General features: G+C 46.1%; 9 protein-coding genes across 9 annotated transcripts; 4 read left to right on the top strand and 5 right to left on the bottom strand.

Moving 5' to 3' along the window:
* Positions 1 to 5: 5 nt before the first annotated feature.
* FPRO_11272 (uncharacterized protein) lies at positions 6 to 3898 on the bottom strand (the record flags this gene model as incomplete). The annotated part of the gene is made up of 3 exons (XM_031232325.1): positions 6 to 2192; positions 2244 to 3740; positions 3812 to 3898. The coding sequence occupies 3 exons, from the start codon at positions 3896 to 3898 to the stop codon at positions 6 to 8; spliced, it is 3771 nt and encodes a 1256-aa protein (XP_031082274.1).
* Positions 3899 to 4768: 870 nt separating this feature from the next.
* On the bottom strand, positions 4769 to 5945 carry FPRO_11271 (uncharacterized protein; the record flags this gene model as incomplete). The annotated part of the gene is made up of 5 exons (XM_031232324.1): positions 4769 to 4855; positions 4912 to 5079; positions 5145 to 5537; positions 5609 to 5843; positions 5893 to 5945. The coding sequence occupies 5 exons, from the start codon at positions 5943 to 5945 to the stop codon at positions 4769 to 4771; spliced, it is 936 nt and encodes a 311-aa protein (XP_031082273.1).
* A 1015-nt stretch (positions 5946 to 6960) lies between these two features.
* Positions 6961 to 9402, top strand: FPRO_11270 (uncharacterized protein; the record flags this gene model as incomplete). Its single annotated transcript, XM_031232323.1, has 1 exon — positions 6961 to 9402. One exon carries the CDS (start codon positions 6961 to 6963, stop codon positions 9400 to 9402), a length of 2442 nt encoding a protein of 813 aa, XP_031082272.1.
* A 2849-nt stretch (positions 9403 to 12251) lies between these two features.
* On the top strand, positions 12252 to 13840 carry FPRO_11269 (uncharacterized protein; the record flags this gene model as incomplete). The annotated part of the gene is made up of 2 exons (XM_031232322.1): positions 12252 to 13763; positions 13814 to 13840. 2 exons carry the CDS (start codon positions 12252 to 12254, stop codon positions 13838 to 13840), a joined length of 1539 nt encoding a protein of 512 aa, XP_031082271.1.
* Positions 13841 to 14780: 940 nt separating this feature from the next.
* On the bottom strand, positions 14781 to 15314 carry FPRO_11268 (uncharacterized protein; the record flags this gene model as incomplete). Its single annotated transcript, XM_031232321.1, has 1 exon — positions 14781 to 15314. The coding sequence occupies one exon, from the start codon at positions 15312 to 15314 to the stop codon at positions 14781 to 14783; it is 534 nt and encodes a 177-aa protein (XP_031082270.1).
* Positions 15315 to 16481: 1167 nt separating this feature from the next.
* FPRO_11267 (uncharacterized protein) lies at positions 16482 to 17411 on the top strand (the record flags this gene model as incomplete). Its single annotated transcript, XM_031232320.1, has 1 exon — positions 16482 to 17411. The coding sequence occupies one exon, from the start codon at positions 16482 to 16484 to the stop codon at positions 17409 to 17411; it is 930 nt and encodes a 309-aa protein (XP_031082269.1).
* Positions 17412 to 17846: 435 nt separating this feature from the next.
* Positions 17847 to 18239, bottom strand: FPRO_11266 (uncharacterized protein; the record flags this gene model as incomplete). Its single annotated transcript, XM_031232319.1, has 1 exon — positions 17847 to 18239. One exon carries the CDS (start codon positions 18237 to 18239, stop codon positions 17847 to 17849), a length of 393 nt encoding a protein of 130 aa, XP_031082268.1.
* Positions 18240 to 19331: 1092 nt separating this feature from the next.
* On the bottom strand, positions 19332 to 20245 carry FPRO_11265 (uncharacterized protein; the record flags this gene model as incomplete). The annotated part of the gene is made up of 2 exons (XM_031232318.1): positions 19332 to 19855; positions 19909 to 20245. 2 exons carry the CDS (start codon positions 20243 to 20245, stop codon positions 19332 to 19334), a joined length of 861 nt encoding a protein of 286 aa, XP_031082267.1.
* Positions 20246 to 20909: 664 nt separating this feature from the next.
* On the top strand, positions 20910 to 21769 carry FPRO_11264 (uncharacterized protein; the record flags this gene model as incomplete). Its single annotated transcript, XM_031232317.1, has 3 exons — positions 20910 to 21256; positions 21310 to 21539; positions 21594 to 21769. 3 exons carry the CDS (start codon positions 20910 to 20912, stop codon positions 21767 to 21769), a joined length of 753 nt encoding a protein of 250 aa, XP_031082266.1.
* Positions 21770 to 21846: the final 77 nt, after the last annotated feature.

Genomic DNA, 21846 nt, shown 5'->3' with positions numbered 1-21846 from the left:
ACGATCTAAATAAGAACTGATTTTATAGAATCTATCTCAATAGTTAATATAAACAAACACTCATCATGCACAAGTGTAACAGTTGATTTGCCTGCCTCCAAGTCTGTTCGAATAGAGAACCGTCTTAGATGGACGGCTTGGCGAGGAATCCACAATACCTTCCTAGAGCCCTTCATGAGCCAGGCTTCGGATTCTGAGTAAGATAGCCTAATGTAACGCGGGTCCCAGTGATCTTCTGCGGCCACCGTCGGTATGTCTTCAGAGCTACCACGTTCCATGTCGTATTTGAGGACACCAACTCTTGTGTCCAGTAGCTCGGGGGCTGAAAAGGTCAGAGTTGTAAAACAGTCCGAGACAGAGTACCTCCGAATCCAAGTACCGTCTTCAGTATTTCCAATGGCTATAAAATTCTGGTCTCTACCCCGTCCACAGATCGCAAGCAGACTATAGCCAAGGGAAATGTCGGAAATACGTCCAGTACTAAGACGTAGCACCTTTAGGTCAAAACACTGTATTTTCTTTCCGCCCATGATGTCCCATATCACTACACGAGAAGGGTCTGTCTCGTAAGCGATTCGGCCGTCGGATGTAATGGTTGATACTTCACTTGACTCTGAACATGGCAAGGATACCCTCCGCGAGCATTTGCCTGTCTTGAGATCCCAGAACTTGATGTAGTAATGGGTGCCTCCATCAGAAGTTATGATCAGCTCTTGTCCCCAAAACTGAGTTGTATGGACATGTTCAGACTCAGAGGTCGATATCCGACGTTCGCAATAGTAGAGGCCCGTCTCGTGGTCAAATCTAAAAATATGAATGGAACCGTGGTCTGTGGCGGCAGAAAAGTAGTCCTTGTGGCCAAATGCTAGTGACTGAGTACTCCAATATGACCGCTGGGACGAATTCTGAAGCGTCTTGGGCAGATGGTGAAATCTTCCATTCACTGCGATGCTCAACATTTCGCCCTCTTCGTTGCCACTGATGACGGCGACCTTGCCACTTGGCGATATGATAAAAGACCGAACTCTGCTGGTAGATTGTTGGATGGTAAGTTCTGGATAGCTCAGGACTGCGTCCAGGTTCCAGATCTTGAGAGTGCCACTTACGTACGCCATTGAAGCAAGTTGACCATTTTTCCCGCTGTATATCTTCCCGATAGCATAGCTACACACCTGTGCTACCCGTTTCTTGGCTTTCCAGTCCCATATTTCCATGCCAAAGAGACCACAAAGGGCCATTAAACGGTCATCAGCTACCCATGATACATCATATATCATCCTGGTCGGATCAAGTCGCATAATCTTCTGTACAGTTATGGATGAACCCCAGGAGTATAATACGAGCTCTCGATAATTGTGAACCATTAAACAGCAAGTCCGATCACGGCTAATCGTGGCAGCGTGGATATGGGCTAGGCCCGTCATCGACATTAGCTTGGACACTTGATGTCTTGTATCAAGACCCCAAATAGAAATATCCTTCTCCCCTAGAATCAAGAGAGCCTTTGGATAAGAAGGAATAATAATCCAAAATACAGATCGGATATTGTGTCCTTTGTCATAACAGCTGTTCACTTTCGTTTCCATTGCCGGGCTCCAAACATTAACCTTATCAATGGCCAGTAAAGCAAGTAATTCCCCATCTAGGGAGTAGCATAGAAAGAAGTACCCAGAATGGTAGTTAACTTTGAAAGATTTGATGAATATCCCGTCAGGCAGATGAAAGAAAGAAAGATTTAGTTCCTTTTCTTTGACGATAGATAATGTGACCAGTGAATCTCCACTTGGGTGGAAAGTAACTCCTTTCAGGCGACCTCTAGGAGATTCGATCGATTTGACAAGGCCACCAGTGGAAATATCAATCAAGAGTAGCCTATCACCTTTTCTATTTATAGTTGCAATTTGTCTACCATCAGGTGAAAATTCGCACGTGGACTTGTTGAACATATAATGTGCTGTATCTGGAATAGTCTGAAGGCTGGCGTCCCAACGTTGGAAGTCAGGAGAGAATGTATTTATGGCTTTGTTGATTTCCTGTCTAAAGTATGTTTTGATCTTGCTCAGTTGGGGAGTGAATATCAAAGCGGAGTCATAGAGTTGAAGTGGTGCAGTATCCACGATGACTCTGTGCATAAAGGCGAAACGTGCAGCATCATTGACCAGAAGCTTTAGCTCGTCGGGACCTCCGTTCTCCTGTGGAATGGTTAGCCACAGATTGAATTTTCTCGAGATACCACTGCTTACCAAATGATCTTCCAGTCTCCGCATTGCCTTGATTGCCTCTGAGGTACACCGCAATAGACTCATTGCCTCAAGCCAGTAGAGGTACTTCTTCTCCAAGAATTGGCTTATCATGCTATAGCACAAACTGCTTGGATGTTGGTTTTCGGCCAGGAGCCATGCACAGAAGTGATCAACCCAGTAGACGCAGGCATATCCAGCAATAGTCAGAGGGGCAGCTGGTAAAATGGGAATGTCATCGACCACAACACAACTGTCTTTGAGTCCATATAGATTCCGATGGAGTCTTTTGTCCATCATGTTCATACTAGAACTGAAGAAAGAATAATGCTGGTGCCCTACGCCTGATGGTAAGATCTTGGGTGCCTTGGGTAAGAAATCGTTGACCGACTGATGGACAGTGTAGACTTTATCTCCTCTGATTGTTAGGAGGGAGCCACACGAGGTGACAAGGCTCGATAGGGTATCGTTATCTTCAATCCACTCAGTAAGTTTTTCGTCGGCTGCGGCTAGCTCTTGTAGACTCAAAGGCCGTAGAGCGACAGCTACGACGGCCAGGATAGCTCTACACCACTCCATGTCTCTGTCTTTGATGTCGCTAATCATCCTTTCGTATAGCTCATTCAGTCCAGCAGGGAAGCGCCGTAAGATGCTGGAGCTGTGGTAATGTTTGACACCAGGCTTTTCCAGTTCTTGACAAACCAAAGAAACCCAAAGGAAAGTATCATTCGCATTATCAAGAAGGTGTTTGCGAATCTGGGTTCGAGTAGACTCATTGTAAGTTGAATTTAGCTGGGTGACCTTGCGATCAACAAATTTGAGAACAGCATTTGAGATCGAGGCGTGGTTGAGTTCGAGGTGCAATCGAACATGACTTTCCGTGGCATCAAGCTGTGATTCGATGTCAGGCCAATTGCGGCTAGAGATAACCCATTTGGCTTTGCATGATACTGAACACTGGCTGATATAGCCAATGAGCTTCTCGCGACCTTCGGTGCACTCATCCAAAGCATCAATGACGACGATGAAATCGGCAGATATCTCATCTTCCAGAATAGAGGTAAGGATCCCTGACAATGCGTACCATGCATTATGATTGGTGAAAACACTTGAATCAGCTTGATCATATTCCCTTCGAACATAGGATTTCAAAGCTGGTCGCTTGCAAACGATAGACCAAATGAGACCGCGAAGCACATAGGATGCATTTCGTAGGAGAGGTTGTGCGGCTTGGCAGAAGAAGTAAAAGACACCGCCCTGTGATGCTTTCTCTAACTCTGTAATGAGCCCAGCTAAAAGCATCGTCTTGCCTTTTCCGGGGTCGCCTCTGACCCAGAGTAAATGTTGTTCTGGATCGTCTCGCCATTTCGCGAAATTGTCATTTTCCAGAATCCATTTGTAACAGTCTTTGAGCAAACCGCCTTTATCATCTTCTATGCGTTTTTTATCGGCAATAGGGTCAGTGATGTAGAGATCTTCGAGGCACGAGTCCTTTCTCCCCTGTATCTCTGTCAGATCTCACAAAAAGACGTAACTAGATGATGGAGCGGCCATCTCCGAAGGTTACTCACATCTGCATCACACAGATTATTGATCTGCTGGGCGATCTCAATATGACCGGCGTTTACAGCCTTTTGCATGTGTATTCCGTCGCTCATCGCTCAGGCCGGATGTCATATTTAGAAAGAAAATTGAGCCTGCAAGAATCAGAGAATGAGTATGAACGTAACACTTCAAGTGTGCCGATCCTTTCTGGTTGGGCTCCAATCACACCCGGCACATCATCTGACCTCGGCGCCAATTGTCAAAAGTCATATACTTCTGACCACGTCACATCGTACACCATCTTGAATTCGCCCAACTTTCCTTTCCCTAACTTGATTCGCTGCTGAAAGCATAACGCAGCGAAATGAAGGGGCCTTGGCCAGCCAACACCGCTCTTTCAGGCCGTCCGAGTGCCAGCCTGTAAGCGCTTGGACCTGTCATACATAATCAAGTACATGTCCGGCATGTACTTGGCATTAGGCACCAATCTGCTGGTGCATCACTCGACATTCTCACCACCACCTGACTGCTTTTGGAAACAAAAAAGCAAAGACAAGCTTCCCCCCCATTGTGAGCTGGATCCCGATATCCGATACCAAAAGAGTCAACATCAACATCTGAGACCTTTATTTTACACCAGAAGAGCACGTACTATCTAGTCACTTTTACTGCGAGAGATCGTTGAGATTATATTTGTCTGTCACAAAATGGATCGATTCAGTAAAAACTTCGTTTACTGCTTCCAACGTGTAACAGCTCAAGTGCTTTTTGACCCTTATAAGACACGCTTGACCTGTTGATCGCCTACCTAAAACCGCAACCTTTTAATATCACCACTCTTGTGGTCTGAGACCAACGCGGTGATCTGCGCTCACGTTGCTACAATAGCAATTACAATAATACCGGCATTGGTTCATAGACTTCTCGAGTTCTTCATCATTGTTTCCAGGTAATGAATTTATCTCACACGCCGCCACTAGGAACTACATATGGTTCACTTGGCTACCAATGGTAATGCTACCATTGGCGACATTTATAGCCTTCCCAAGGATATTGATGACTTTTCCGTCCTAAAATAATCATTAGCATTGTAACGGCGATACTCCTCAGCGTATAAAGCACTAACATTTGATGAGGGTGTATCTGGTGGTATCATGGCTTTCCGAATTGCCGCCACCACAATAGCATAGCCGTCAGCATCCTTTGTCTCGAACTTGCAGATATCAATATGATCAGCGCGGATGGGTGCGGCATCGCCACATCCATGGATTTGAGCCGACTCAGTTTCGACGATCTAAACGCGCCAGTCTCAGTATCTGTCTGCTAGCTGGGACAAGTGCTCAAGTGAAGGTATTATACCTGAATCGACCCTATGCCCCATTTTGTCTTCAGAGTCTCATAAAAGAAAAATGCGTCGATACGGTAGTTGGTATCTTTCGAGGATCTGCGTTTATTAAGAATCTCCGGAAATGCTCTGGTGAGCTCGTCTAGCCGCTCGGAGTCAACACCAAGAAGCTTTAGAGTTTGCTGTTGAGTGTCGACCTTGAAAAGATTGAGAACTCTGCGGACGACCTCAGCAGGCTTCGCCACAGAGGATCCTCGGAACGGTGTTCCCAAAAATATCATCCCTCGAACGTTCCTAGCGATGGATGCTTCTGCCGAGTTCTCAGGTTTATGCTCCCCATGAACCAGAATCTGAGCAGCAACTAGCCCCCCGAGGCTATGAGCTACGAGGATGATTGGTCGGTCAACCTATTCCATCTCCAAGTGTCAGAATTTCCATGCGTGAATGTTAACCTCGTACTGCTTTGGAAGTTACTCACGGTTTGTGTGCTTAAGCGTTCTGCTGCCAGCTTCGCACACACGTCCTCGGCATCACCATGGATTTCAGTTTTGGAAACACCCGAGCGACCGGCACTAGTGATATTGGTGTCATAACCAAAGAGAAATATGCGAGATGCTGGAATGTCGTCGGGCAATAGATCTTTGGGCCAGATTACCCCATTCTTCGTCCACGCCTTTTCTCGATCTCCACGTAATCCATGCAAAAAGACAATGCTATAATTCTGCGTGAGCTAGGGAATGTGGCAGTAGCAAGCAAACTTACTCAACTTGCGCATTTTCCCCATTGTGTACTTCCAGCAGACCGTATTGAGCCATCACGGTATGCCAGCAGCCTGACGTTTTACTTTCGGTTTAGTCGATAGTCGACAGACGATATACAAGACCTTTCTTCAACAAATTATCCAAGAAAGATGTTTGACGTTCGCCCACGTAGATAGACCAGATTTTGAACATGGGTCTAGGCAGGACTCCCTTAGATTCCGAGCCATTACTTCGAGGACAGGTATTTTAGGTATGGGAGGCTTATTGGAGAGCCTGATCCTGGACACCGGGTGAAAACTTCCTCAGGTGATGCTTACTGCAGGTGGCTTGCAGCAAAACCCCGCTTGTGCGGCCACGGATTATCTACACGCAATGATATTGCGCAGACACGCAGATAGCTAAGGTGTCTTATTGAGCCCGCAAGGCGTCCGCATTGTTAGCGAGTAGACAGAAGGGAACACTACAGCTCCACTTGCTCATGTTGTAGCAGGTCTAATAATTGGGAATAAAAGTCTACATATCAACCGCACTAACGACAGTCTCCCGGTGGTTTTGTTCCAAGAGTTCTTTTTCTACTCTTTCGTCTGGGCCCAGGCTATCATGGACTGGCAGGTTGCCTCCCATCGCAAGGATGTATCAGGGGGGGTTGATCTTTGCCGCTTGGATCCAACCTCATGAGACTGGCTTTTCAGCTCCCCACAATAAACAAGTGCTAGGTAACAATCCCTTACATAGCTGATACCAAATTGTCCACAGTGGCGCAACTAACTAGCCAAGGCATTATGAAAGGCTGAAAATACCTTGGCGCTTGAGCTTAACTAGATATGGGATGATGACGCTCCTCTTTTGCTGCGACAAGTTTTGGCAATGTACTTATAAGCATTTATCCTGGGTTTTTCCACCATGCCCTGTAATTTCTAACTACATTATAACACGTTCCTTAAGCTTATCTACCACGGCATTTTAATTCTGCTATACTGAACAAATATTTACGAAATTTCCGGCAAATAGCGATAGCGCTGTAGTTGGACCCTTAATTACGACTTTACCAGAGTTTCAACAATTTGACATGGATCATATCGGCAAGCTTTTCAATCTAGAAGGTCACTCAATGCCAGAACGGTTTCAGGTACCGTTCGTTAACTTCAAACCACATTGCGAACCTCTGCCTGAGGCTGGAGTCGTGTACGGGTGTCAAGATCTCTTCGGTCTCACTCACTTGAGAGGAAGCGACCCAGATACCTTCTGCAAGGTTTTACAGTCCTGGTTTTACTTTGGTTTGTTGCGGGAGTTCTTCCCCATAGAATTTAACATTGATGATTTCAAGAAAGTCTCAGATGGACATCAGGTTGTATCTTCAGAGTGTCTTCTCCGTTATTGCTCTCTGTATTCCGGTGATCGGAAGCGCCATATACACCTTCACGATTGCTTAGAGTTTGTGAAAACATGGACCGATGAAATCGACCTGGACTGTCCGCTCGAATCCTCAAACAGCCTGCTCGGTCCCATTATAATACCTGACTCAATAGTCCACCAGAAGAGTCGGCTCATAATTGCGTCGATCAAAGTCCTTTTGGAAACTATGTTCGAATATCTGCGACTGTCTTGCTCTGATCGATGTACAGGCAAATCGAAAGCGCAGGATGTTCTGACTAGCAGGGTCAATAGGGTGCTGACAAACCTGTTCTATCCTGGGGATTCTCTTCAAGGCATTAATTATGATACCGTACCTTCAGCAACCGTATCTGGCGGCCAGAAAAGGCCGGTTTATGGGTCGGTTCCTGCATCCTTCTTCTTCGGCATACTTCTGAATAACGGATGGTGCCGCCGGCATTTGACGAGAATGAAGCACGAGTTGAATTCGACGTGCCTTTATATTCTCGCATCCCGCGATTCTGAGCTTGTCATAAGCCAGAAGGGAAATCACATGGAATGCTCGGCAAGTGTGTGTCAGCAGGATGAGAATGCCGGCGACACAGGCCCGAAGCATTCGTTTCACTGTTACGGTGGCTCTTTAAACATCAACTGCAAACCTGTACAAGTTGACACGAGAAAGCTTGAATCGATCTACGAAGACTCCAAATCTACCAGTATACCCATAGTCTCATTCGCAGATGGAGAAGCGACGATAGAGGAGAGCCGTGATCAGAAATACTTCGCGGTATCACATGTCTGGTCAGAGGGTCTGGGAAATGCAAGCTCGAACTCCATCCACAGTTGCCAACTGCAGGACCTAGCTGGACTTATCGAGCCTGGCCGGCGGGGAAACTCTAGCCAGGATTCCTGGGGTCCCATGAAGTTCTGGTTAGATACACTCTGTATCCCCAAAGCCTCCGGCCGTTCAAGTCCTGATCGGGAGGTGTTAGAGGCATCAGCCATAAAGAGTATCGATTGGGCCTTTGCTTCCGCTTATTGCGTACTTATTCGAGACCTGACGATACAAAATCCCAGCCTACCGTTTTCCAGTCTCGACCCTTTGCTCCAGATCATGCATTTGTACAATATGCGCTGGCTCAGCCGTTGTTGGACACTTGCAGAAGCAATATCCGCCTGGAAGATAAAGATCACCGTGGGTGGGAAAACTCAATCGCTCTTTGACCTGATCATCGATGTTGGATCGAGTTTCGCCCGAAGATATTCTCTAGCTAGTGAGCCCCAAAGCTCTACAGCGACTTCATTTAGGAACGAGCTTATGTCTAGTGTGTTCCGGAGTTTTGTCAGCCCATTCGATGTATTCATAGATTCTAAAGATGGGCACCAGGACATTATCGCTACATGGAATGCACTCCTTCAACGCTCCACCAAAAAGGCCAGCGATGTTCCCACTATTCTGGCAATAGCCAACGCCATAAGCCTCAAGAATGTGGTCGATTGCAAAGAGAAAACAATGGCTGTACAGATGAAACTTGTTCTCAATGCATTCCGCCGTCTCCCCGCTGCGTTCCTTTTCCAGGACGGCCCAAAGATTAATGAACCTCTTAATCGCTGGGTGCCTGCGGAACCACCATATAGCGGGGGAAGTGCCAGAAAGCAGAGAATACTTCCACGATCCACATACGGGGTGATTACAGACAACATTGAGTCTACGGTCCTGACATACGCCGAGGGGAAAGCTGTAGGCCCTCTACAATCATCACAGTCATCCCCAGTTTATCTTTTCAAAGGTCCACTCCCGCAAAGCTTTTATCTTGAAGTACAAGGCCAAAGCCAATTCTTTTTCGTTGAAATGGCACACCAAATTCAAAACCACAATCAGGACAATGAGTACTGTCTCATTCTCTCATCTGTAGCTGGCTTGAATGGACCCTCTATCTCGACAGCTTTCTGTGCTACAGTGATGAAGATGACAGAGACAGAATCGAAACTCCTAGTAACCTGGGAGACAGTTGCCCAAGTGCGGAAGGTGGCACAAGAAACGCCTGGAGGGCTAAGATCACGAGCACTATACAACACTAGCGTGTATGTTTCATGTGGTAAGTCCTTCAAAATCCATTATCATTCGCGCACATGACTTACGAGGTGCCTGTAAGATATGACTACCTGGCCGGTTCCGCGTTTGTTAAGGCACGCCTTTAGTGCTCAACAGGAGCGCTTTATCATCCGGCAACGCGGTCAAATGATTACTCTTTGCTACGTGAGCTTAGCTTTGATGTCCATCTGCTTTATGCTTTCTCTACTGGACACTGCAATACCGTATAATTTGATACCAGCCTTTATCCCTATCTCACTTTTGGGGTCATCAGCATGGATGTGTGCGAAGCGATTTCGACAATCGACCCCTCCTACAGAAACCCAAACCAGAACTCATGAAATGTGGCGCAGCCTATTCCTCTTGCCACCCAACATAGGCAGCGAGACCTTATTCCAGCGTTACAAAGATTTAGTGTTAAAAGCTTCAACTTGGAGCATGCTTCGATTCCCGCGCCTTGAGAGGGCAGTCTTCAGCATTGAGCTAGCCCTTTGCACTATAGCAGCTGTCTTGGCAGCGTACCTCGCAGTAAAGAACCGGGATGTGCCGTGGTGTCTTGCTCCTCTTGTGTGCGCATGGCTCAGCTTTCTTGTCATGCCAGTTATTTGGGCATATTGGACCATTTTTAAACCTGAAACAATCTATCTTTCTGCCGCCAGTTGCTGTTTCCTTGCTTTTTGTTCAAGCTTTACGCTTGCCCCTCTTTTGGATGATGATGCATCATTAACAAAGACAGACCAAATCATCTGCTGGGTCCTTTTCGTCATTTTGGTAATTCATTTGTAAGCAGCATATAAAAAACCCCCCCCCCCCCCCCCCCCCAAATCTTTGCAACTAATATCTATAGGGCTTTTATCGTCTTATCTTTTGCCAAGTGGATAGCATCGGTCATTCTAAACGAAGCACAAAAGTCACCAGCTACGCTTGAGTCTATCTTCCTTATAGAGGACGATGATTCCTGGCATACAATTGTCTTGCGGAAGTCACTGATTTGTGCTCTGCAGCGTTCCCCGTATAAGTTTTTGTCTGCTTGGGTCTTACGATCAAAGGATAGTTTGCTATCATGATAGACTAAAGAAGCATACAGATGCCGAGATACATAAGTCCCCCCAGTCTCAAATCCGTCAGAATGTGTTGGATCGTAACGAATGTCCGGGCATAAAGGGAGGTGTTAATTCCTGGATCTCGCTCACGGGGAATGAAAGGGTAGTACTACTGCCAAACTTTCCCAAAGGGCTTAAGCATAGATTCATGCTCGGAGAGATATCCGCAGGTTCTCGCGACCTTCTATATACTTATTTAAAGCATTAATAATAATAATACAGTCTGTAAATATCTTATCTTTAAGGATAGCAGGAAGGATCCTTAAGAACATATATTAAGTATTATTATTAATATTAATATTTAAGTTAATTTTAATTATATTTTTTATAAATATAGAAATTCAAACTTAATTATCTATTAATAAATAGTTAAGTAACTCTTAGAGTATATTAAAGCAGTTTAATAAAATAGCTATATAGCTTAATAGAAAAAGTAAAATAAATTATTATTTAATACTTTTCTTTAGTTTAGTGATAAGTCTAATTAAAAGTATTATTTTACTTTTTTTAAGATTACTTTTAATTTAAAGTAAATACTATTTTAAATTATTATAAGTTATTACTATAAAAAATTATTCTTAAATAGAATTTATTTATAATAGTCTTTAAGTAAATAGCCTTTTTAATATTTAATATATTTCTTATTAACTTTAGGATTAGTAATATAAAGATCTTTAGGGTATAAGTCCTTTTATACCTAAATAGTTATTAAATACTACTTATAAATATATTTACTAAAGGAGAACTTAAGTCTAGAAGCCACTTGCATCTATGCCGTAGATATGATTAGTCTGTCTATTGATTTTAACGTTGCCAACGTTTGCAGCCTTCCCCATGTGGTAGTCATTCATCGTGAACCCTGGGGATCAGATTTGAGAAGAAATTAAGTCTGCGAGAATTAGAGAAAATGAGTATACACATGGGTAATGCGTAGCAATTTCATCTTGTTGGGTGCCAATCATGTCTGACACATCATCTGATCCTGACATCAATTCTCAAGTCTCTGACCGCTCACCTCCAGGATTTCGCACAGCTTGCCTATTATGAACTTGATTTGCTGTTAAATGCGGGATGGAGGGGGCATTGGCCAACTAAGACCACCGATCCTCATCCTTACCATCTTTTTGTGACGCCACGGCGCTTAATGATCCCCGAGTAGCGAGCCGATGTGTTCAAGACCAGCCCGCCCTGGTAAGGCATTCTACGGGCTTAATTAAATAGCTATACTATTATACTTTCTTTATCATAAATAAAATAATTAGATTTTACTTAAAGCATTATAGTACTATTATATGTAGTTAATAATTACAGCATCTTTTTAAATGCCAGTCTTAAATGCCTCATTTAAGTCATATATACTGCTTAGCAAGCCACTTTAGAGTTTGCTTTTCTTCCTCTATTAGGTTAAGTAATAGTTAATGGATGCTCAGCTTACCAGTTGCTGATTTGTGTGCGCGATGTAATTGGCTGACAGTAGCATTGTAGACTTGATTTGATGCAAGGGAGGCAAAGGGGGCTGATTTCGCAACCCGGCTAACTTGCTCAGCCCTGCTAGACTTAACCGGCGCTCAGCAGCCACTTCTACTCAAGTTCGGGGAGTGCGAGGGGCACCTGCATCAGCAGACTTTAGCTGATAAGACACCATGGAAGTACTTAATTTGCAGTTGTGGAAGTTCCTCAGAGCTCGCGCTCAAACAACACCTTCAACAGGGCCCTTCATACTCCATATGCTTATTTATCTTCTCATTCCTCACACAAATCTTGTCTGCATCGCTGCAACATACCGACATGTCGTATCACGTCCATACGGGCTACTGGCGGAACCATGACGCGAATTTACAGAACCAGTTTATCTACACCGTCTCAGATACAGTAGCAATGATTCTAACTACAGTGGTGGGAGCCTTCATCTCAATTGTCGGCAGTCGGGCATGGGTAATCGTAAGACGCCTTGCGTTTTGGTTCTGCCACAAATACGGCCCAACGCGCACCAACGCTTCCCCACCCGGGTCCCTTGACCAACCGGGCCTCGACATGCCGAGCATTGACATTCCACTCGAATCCCTTGAGGAGTCGAGTATCAACAGCACCGACCCTCGTTCTGTCGGTGGCGACGTGTTCGAGGATTTTGACGAGACGGACATTTCACAGAGCGATGCGCTGCTGGCCTGGATGCCGCGTTGGAGGAAAAACCAAAATCACAAGGCGCTTAGCGATTCCCAATGGCTCCGTAGCTTTCTTTTCTTGGCCGCCTGCATCTGGGCAGTATTTTGTCTTGCGCTCGGACTTACGGTTGTCTATATTTCGACCTCGCTGGGGGACGAACGCCCCACCGTTCAGTCAGAATGGACGCCATGCTGTGGGCGTTTAGGCATACAGCAGACCTTATATCCAGCAGCAGAAGCCAAGGAAGCCGAAAGGTATGTGCTCGGCTGCAAAGAAGATCACGATAACGATCTGAGAGACTGTGGATCTTTTTGGTCGGGGAGAGCCACCCCAGAAGTGGTCATTCACAACACCAGTTGTCCATTTGAAGGTCAGATTTGCTCAGAAAAAGCACATCCAATTACTATTCAACACAACATGACTGCATCATCTTTTGGATATAACTCGCCATCTAAAGCGACGCTTCATCACCGATTAACGTGTGCCGCATTAGATTTATCTCACTTCATCTGGCCAAAGGCCTGGGAGAACGGCAAACGCCTACTTTCGTTCCAGAACATAGATTTACCCGACGACGAGTGGATAAAACAGTACAGGGAACATAGTGTATGGTTAGAAACTTTGAATGGTCCAAATAAACTCTCGTCAAACCACTCTGGATGGGACGGTCACCTCCACTTCGGCGAGGAAGCTCCTTTTCCGAAGGACATGACTCTTGTTCTCATTCCCGCCGGCTTACCGGACAATCTCTTAGTTGCCCAAAGGCAGCTTGATCCTCGCTTACGCCACCCGAATGCCACGACGTTTATCGTCCTCGTCTTTCCGGGACAGAATGTCTTTTTGGGGGCGGGTCCGATGACCGACCCCATGTTTCATGCATCACGACAAAATCACGTCGGAGAATCACGGTTTGGCCAGTGGCTTCCTGACCATGAGGTGAATGGAGTTGGCTGCGCGGAGCAATACAAGCTGTGCAGTGACGATCGTCACTGCTCTGGGTGGAGAAGCACTTTTGAGAGCGAGTTTCTCGCAAATGGCCAAAGTTTCTCTCCCGCTGGAGAACTGTCTTCCCCTCTACAAGACCATGCAGAGGACCAGCTTCTTCTTTTCTACAATGCCTTTAAATACTCCTCTGTTTTTGGCTACTTGCTGAAAAACCGTCGCCTACTAATAGCGGCCTCTAGACGAAGCAATTCTTACGGGTTTATTAAGAAGGATCAATGGATTGAAGAGCTCCGGGGTTTATTTGATGCAGCATTTTTGAGGGCGCGTTTCACTATCATTCGCAGCATACTCAAAATCAACGACCGTTACCATTGCGCGGACAATCCGAATATCTATAATAGAAACCCTTTATATTGCCGGAGCTTGCTGCTACCAGGGCAAGACTACACTAATTTTAACCTTGTGTATCTAGTTGCATTTCTTTTTCTTTCTATTGTGGCTCTATTCTCCAGTTGGTATATAGAGGTCAGAAGGAGAAAGAGATAGACTATATATAATTGCGTTAAATTAAACTATTAGATTTATTATTTAATAAGGTTATACAACTTTTAATAGTTTTATTTACTTATTTTTTACTTTATAGATTTCTTAGGCATAAAGGGAGGTGCTGATTCCTCGATCTCACTTACGGAGAAAGGGTAGTATCACTGCAAAAGTAAAAGTCTCTCAACCATAGATTCATGCTCGAAGAGATATCGACTGCAGCCATCGGGGTAGACTTGGGGCTCATTCTCGGGTGACCAGTCCACGGTCCCAGAGGGGCAGAGGTTTGGTAAAATTCTTATATCCTTAACATTTCTCAAACCAAGTCTATCCAATTCTACGCCTTTGCTCCTGTGGATCTGTTGGTGTGTACCCCTCAGTAATAGGAAATGCTTCTTCAACATACTCCCTTCTGGAGACGCTGTTGCGGCCAACCCTAATTCCTATTTGGCCACGCAGTCTTTCCAACCTACCCACCACCTTGAAGGATGGCCAGAATACTAAAAGCGATTTTCCATAGGTCGGCTTGATGAGGTGCGACGTTACATACCTTTCGTACCCGATACTCGTCAACAGGGACTGTGCTCGAAGATCATCTCTGGAATCCCGTATATAAAGCATAAGCGTCTTGTGTCCTCATGGAACGACATTGTGGTTCAGCCATCAGGGGCCAAATATACCCTTGACACCAGGTATCCAGAACCCAGAGTCGCCATCTGTGGCGATGATCGTCACAACTGTATTTGTATAGATGGTCCCCAGTGACCTCAAGTGGTGGGAAGCAACCCCGGGGTCGTGGTGAGTGACACAGAGTGCGTCTGCCCAGAGATACCGCTCGTCAATAGCCGGGATTAGATACATGGCGCGGCGGATGATAGGCGAAACAAGGTCTGAGAACTCGGGAGTTGCCAGAGCGAAAGGCTCTTGTGGCTCTTTGAGGGCGTTTGAGGTAATTATAGGTTGAGTATGGCTTCCGTAGGTGTAACTTATTGTCGCGCAGTCAACGGGTTCGAAGCCTGGGACCATGCAATGTTTCTGTGCATCGACTAGCCAAGCAGGGCGCGTGGGCCAGACTTTGATAGGATTTTCGCACCTGGCACCATGGGATGAAACGCATTTGTGCTTCCATCTTGTAATAGTTTCGGCATCAGCCCAGTCAGTATCAAGTACACGGCCATTGCCCGGGTGGCCAGGCATATCATCCTTATTCACCAACAGTAACTCCCAGGCATGGCCGGTGCCATTTAGTGATTGACTGAGGCTTATTCTGTTGCCCTGATGTGTATTTCGAAACCCCATGACCCTGTGATTGAAAGTTTCTCCTTTAGAGGGGACATAGTCAATGAATCTCCAATATTTCTTTGTGGTTCTGACACGTAGGCGAAAGCGCCTCTTTGTAAGTTCCAAGAATGATTTGAGGCGCAGTATCAGGATCTGCGAATTGGAGCTAGATAGCCTCACAGGTCGGACAACCAGATGCCCATGGCGGAGTGTTGTCTGCAAGTGCTGTGGCCATGATCTCGCTAGCAAGGATAAAAAGAAATAGTGTCGAGAATAAGAAGAAATGGCCTAACTGTGTGTCCTAACGTGCTTCAGTGCTGCGCCACTATCAAATGATTTGATGAGGGGCAACTGTACATGCATAGTAGTAAGCGGAGATATGCTGCTCCCGATTTTCCTCAGGCTTCCAACCCACAAGATATAGAAGATAATTTGATATTCTCTCTACCCACTATAAGCTTCTCCCTGGGGCTTTCACTGTGGAGTTGGTTATGCAATACAAGCCTGTCACTTGGAATATGTAAGGATGGCAGGGCAAAATTCATTTCAGTCTTTGTAATGCTTTCAAATTCGACATTGTAACAAGAGTTTTACTATAAATGTTGACGCTGATCTTCCCTTTCGATTAACACGGCATTGCCGCGTTTTGCCGGGTCTAATCAGGGCCTTGTGTGAACACTGGGTCGTTTCTACCAATAGTAGACTCCACCGGAAGTAAATCACAACCTTATTATTCTGCGCAATGCCGTGCCCACCTCACTCTGAAGCACTTAGTCAGCGGCTTGTAACGGCGGCAAAGGATTGAATTCTCTCCTGCCAAGAAGCTTTAATTCACAGGTCAGACTTGAGAAACTTGCACAGTAGTAATGAATGAATATAAAGCCCGACGCTTCCGGCACAGTGGTGGCATCAGTCAAATCTTTAAACGATGGCCCCCTACATTAAAGTCAAGCTTGGTATTCTTTAGACCACCATCGAGATATATTTCTTTCTTGCTCGAGGTCTAGCACTATACGAGCCTTGTTTCACCTTTACGATACACTAAAAGAAAACGCGACGTCCAACAATTATCAGATCGTCAACATGGATCTTTCCAAGAAGTCAATTCCGAAAAGCATCTTGATCTTCGGTGCTGCTGGCCACATCGGCCAACCACTAGCTGCATTTCTCACACGAGAAGCCCCTGGCATTCAACTCTCTCTCGTCGCAAGGAGCCCCGAAAAGCAGAAAATGCTACAAAACAAATTCCCCAAGGCCCGGGTTCTCGCCGCTGACTACGAGGATCCATCTTCACTCGCCGCAGCTGTAAATGGTGTTGAAGGCGTTTTTGTCATATCTTCCAGCGGCATGTCGGAAACAAGTGCCATGACGAACCTCACAAATGCCCTCAAGCAAGATGGCTCTGCTGTTCATGTCATCAGGCTTCTCGGGATATTCCCCGAGTTCAATCCCCAACGCGTGCCCACGAATTTGGGGCCAGGAACCCTGCCTATTGAACATCCGATTGCGAAGCGTATCTTGGATAAAAGTGGACTTCCAGTTACGTATATCAACTCTGGGGCTTCCTTCATCGATAATCTATGGTTACAGATCCAGCCCGTCCTGCTGCACAAGAAATTCATCTGGCCAGAGCATCGTGTGCCATTTCTCGACCCGCGCGACGTCGCCGAGGTCGCTGGGCATTTGTTTCTCTCAGACAATACCAAACATATAGGTGCATTCCACACCATGAACAATGGGCATGACTGGCTGAGCTTTGAAGAAGTGGCGGGTATTCTCAGTGGAGAATTGGGTGAGCCGATTGCCTTTGACGGAAGCTACGAGGGCTTCATGGAGTTCTGGGGCCCTAGGATGGGAAAGAAGGCAGAGCGACTATGGAATTTCTTCAAGTTCGAACAGGCCAACGAGGAGCAATGGGCTTTAAATAATTTTGTGGAGCGGATCTTGGGGAGAAAACCTACTACAGTTAGGGGCTGGATAGTGGAGCACAAGGATGGTCTGTTGAACGCCTGAGCATCTGGTATCGTAGGGACAGTGAGAATCATTTTCATGTCTTGTAAAAGAAGGCTATGTAGGGCAATATCAAAAACATGACCTGTAGTCCTGTTGCTAGATAGAAAGATAGGGAATTCCCGAAGAGGGCTGCTTGGATCTAGACTTTTTAAGGACATATTTACTGCTTAGGACTAACATGTAGATCTTGGCACTATCTTGAGACGAGGATCGTGAATGCTTTCAAACAGACCTAGCTGGCAACATTTCCCAACCTAAGCTCTATCGTCATCCTCGAGCAGCGTCCTGATGAGATTATCAACCCGAGGCTCCAGCACCCAAACATATAGCTCTCTCCCACTGTCTCAAGCTGCATTACACTAGATCATAAACCTGGGCCTGAAGATATTAGCAGTGGCCTCAAACACCAATGGAAAGAACCCATACATCTTGGTATTAACAAATAGCCCAGCTGCACTTAGGGCTGGAGACATAGTTGATAGTAAGGATGCCATGGCTCTTCTCATCATTATCCTGCGGCCAAAAGACCGGAATACTGCCGCATTTATTGCAGCCGTGGGCCTCAAGGTCCGAGATAAGTGTCTTGATGCTCGAGCCAGGCATTCCTCCTGTGTTCTGCAGGAAAGCGCAGAGATGCTGGGTACACATGATGTGCTGCCCGTTGTAGTACCAGCGGTTAGGGTCGAGGCCCCTGGCCAAGTTTACAAAACTGGAAGTATATTCTCCCTGTGTTCCGCCAGCACACTGGCTGCTGCCTTTGCAGTTGATACCAGCAGCTGCCTGCCCAGCTGCTAGGAGGGCGGTGGCGAGTAGGGCGGTGAGTTGCATGCTATCGTTATGGTATTAGCATTGCTGGTAGAGAGATGGAGAGTGGTGCTGACCTGGCGTTTATGAAGGTATATGAGTGGCGAGTTAAGTGAGAAGGGTGAGATGGATAAGATGAGATTGAGGTCCTGCAGAAACAGACAGCTTTATATCTAGAAACCAGTGACCGAACATGCACGGATATTAAACCCATAACTGGGTTGAGTTTGAAATGCACATACGATATTTTCTGTCGGGCAGCGGTCGGGAATCAAAGTCGTATCAGCAAATCTGTTCTAGAATGTATATCACCAATCGTAGCTTGCGTATCTGAATACAACTGGGTATTCCCCTGGATGTAACATGGCCTAATACCGCAACTTGTGGGACAAGCTCTTAGCATAGTTGGATGACCGAGATGATTCAGCAGCTGAATAATCGCGCTACCATGCATGATATTCGGCCGCCCGTGCAGATACGAAGTCGCGACGCCGCTCGTTCATTCAGGACCTTCCAGAAATGTAGTAGGCAACTAACTAAAGCGGGCCGGTCCGTACGTCCGTGCATATAATTATTTACTCTGAAAAATCTGCCTCATGTTTCTATTCTTCATCGCCTGCATTCAGACAACACGAAGTCTTCTTGAAGTAGCTACGTCAGGACTCGCTTAATCGTCGGGATAAGCGCTCAATTTATCGCAATTCTGGCTCGGATGTCTAATGCAAGGGTTCTGACAATTACTACCTCAGTCTTGCAGGCGCTCACAAACTGACGGGGTCACACTATGGTTCAACCTATAGTATAGAACTTTTCATAGTCTTATTTAGAAGACATTTTTAACATATCTGGTAAACTTGCAAACGACTCGTTATATAATGAACAACTGCTGCGATATGGCCCAATATGCCGAAAGTACAGCGATGACAAGGTACCTTGCGAACATCTCTATTTAGACCCCTCATATCACTTCGCGAGGTCAAGAGCCCAGCTATCTGCCCACGACTTTGTAGAAACAACCAGCCGCATAGTTAATGGATTGATAGTTAACAAAGATTAAGTTAAGTCATAAAATAGAGACAAAATGAGCTATCAGGTGACATCTCAACCTTTGACATCCTATGGCGCAATAAACCTTTCCGGGTTAGGTTCTACCGACCCTCCTCTCTCTGCAAAATATTCATCTGGAAACCAGCGAGGAATCTGCAGAAGAAAAGACGAATTGATATCAATCCAGATAATAATCCTCCGCAACAGTCCATCCAAACCCAGTGAATCCAGACCGCGTCGTTGCTCAACCATATCGTACAGTCCCTGCATGTGTATTCGATACGACTCGACACCTCCATGCATCGCCTCAAAGCTCGCCATCTTTGCAACAGCTCCAATAAGGGCGTCGCTCGTGTCATCATGTGTAGCCATCAATGCGTTGATTGAAGATATCGCCTGGAGTCTGAGCTGCAGAATATAATTCGATGGAATTGAGATACCAGAGATTGTTGACTTGTTGGCCGCAGAAAGTAACAGAATTGTTTGGAAGGGTGCTTCTTGAGATAGGACCAGGGGGAACCAGCTCGTGCGGAGAAGACCCTTGTTTCCTGGCTGGTCTAACTCGGGGATATCTACTGCCATGTGCACGAGATCTGCCTCAGCGGTTAGTCGGTTCTGAACGTGTACGACATGGAAGGACACTCACAGTGGTCCACGAGTCCAGGAACCTGCGGGTTCCACGGACCAGGATAGGTTCTGAAGGGATCGACCCGACCTCCGCCGAGCTGCTTTTCAACGGGCGGTATCTGCGGATATAATTGGTTGATGTCGTGGCTAACGCATTCAAAGACAACTTCCTGTTCCCTATTCCGACCCCCACGTCGCTTTGGACGGCCGGGTTTCGTATAAGCTTTCCAACCCCGCTTCGAAATATGTGACCGGACACTTGAATCCGCTTTCAGCAAATCGGGCTGATCGGCGATAACGAACTTAAGGTCCGAGGGAAGTTGAAGGGCGCACTGGATGAGTGTAGAGCGAGACATATCAATGACGAAGGATTTTGGCGTGGTAGATCTTTGTTTTCAATGTTGGACGGTAGACTTGAGGTCGGGGAGACCCTAGACCTAAATAGGGAAATGCATCACGGCTCACTAGTTCATGTTTAGGTTTGGAACTCAGCTGCCAAGTAGTGTGACAGCTGCTGATCAATACGCCAAATGTTCTAGCGTCAATTGTCATAGCGTTGACGGGTCAAAATTCATATCCTCCATTATCTAGAGGTACCTCCATCTACCTCTGGTCCAGCTGTTGTGCAAAGTATCCTTGTTATTGGACATTTGGTTGGGGTTCGTTTTCACTGATTCCTGGTACACAAGGGATTAAATGTTAGCGCTATGCCTGATTCCGCAGCTGCATCGAGTTTACCTTGTGATAAGTCCAACTTCCTAACTCAACGCAGATGTCATTTTCAATGTATCCCCCCCTGGTGCTTTGATCGTCGTACTATGCCCGATTCCGTCAATGCATATGTTCAGCAAGTGCTGATGCCTTATCCCCTCCATCGAGATTCGTCCTCAGGCCTGGTTGAATATGTATATAAACCTGTCCCTAGACCTGTACCAAACTATGAAGAAACCCATCGCACAAGACTCACACCACAATCCAATATTGAGCTCATATTCAACCCACCTTATCATAATCTTTAGAATGTCTCTCGAAGGAAAGGTCGTTCTCATCACAGGCGGGGCCAAGAACCTGGGTGCCGAAATCGCCCTGTCCCTAGCCAACATTGGCGCTAGCCTTGCCCTCCACTACAACTCACCGTCCACAAAGGAAAGTGCCGACATTTTAGCAAAGACAATCAGCCAATCATTCCCCAAGGTGAAATTTTCGTTCTATCAGGGTGATCTCACCACCAAAGCAGCAGTCGACAAACTGTTTGAAGCTGTGCTCAAGGACTTCGGCAAGATCGACATTGTCATCAACACAATTGGAAAGGTTCTCAAGAAGCCCATCGCTGAGATCTCTGAGGCAGAGTATGACACCATGTTTGAGTAAGTCTCGCCGCTTGAAACTTCAAGTTTACTATTACTAATAAAGACGGCAGCGTCAACTCCAAATCGGCTTTCCTGATTCTTCAAGCTGGCGCAAAGCATGTCGAAGACGGCGGAAAACTCATCACTATCGTCACTGCCCTCCTAGCGGCCTTCACCGGCTTCTATACTTCATATGCAGGATCTAAAGCTCCCGTTGAGCACTTCACCCGTGGCGTTGCCAAAGAGCTTATGGGCCGCCGAATCAGCGTCAATGCTGTCGCGCCTGGACCGATGGATACGCGTAAGTCGCCCTCGCAGTTGCTAGGTCATATACTGATATTGATATGCGATATAGCTTTCTTCTACCCGCAAGAGGCTGATGATGCTGTGGCTTTTCACAAGAGTCAAGCGCTGGATGGTCGGCTGACGGATGTTAAGGATATTGCTCCCCTCGTTAAATTCCTTGTCACTGAGGGGGGATGGATTACGGGCCAGACCCTCTTCGCCAATGGCGGCTATACTACCCGTTGAGTCTGTTATGCCTATTAGTGTATCTAAACTGAGACAAAATCATGAAATGTTCATTGCACCTTGGTTAGGCCAACCGT

This window comes from Fusarium proliferatum (genome assembly GCF_900067095.1).
Source record: "Fusarium proliferatum ET1 genome assembly, contig: FPRO_scaffold005, whole genome shotgun sequence".
NCBI lineage: Eukaryota > Fungi > Ascomycota > Sordariomycetes > Hypocreales > Nectriaceae > Fusarium > Fusarium proliferatum.
The sequence above is the reverse complement of the archived record's forward strand: the minus strand, read 5'-3'. Positions and strand labels throughout refer to the sequence as shown.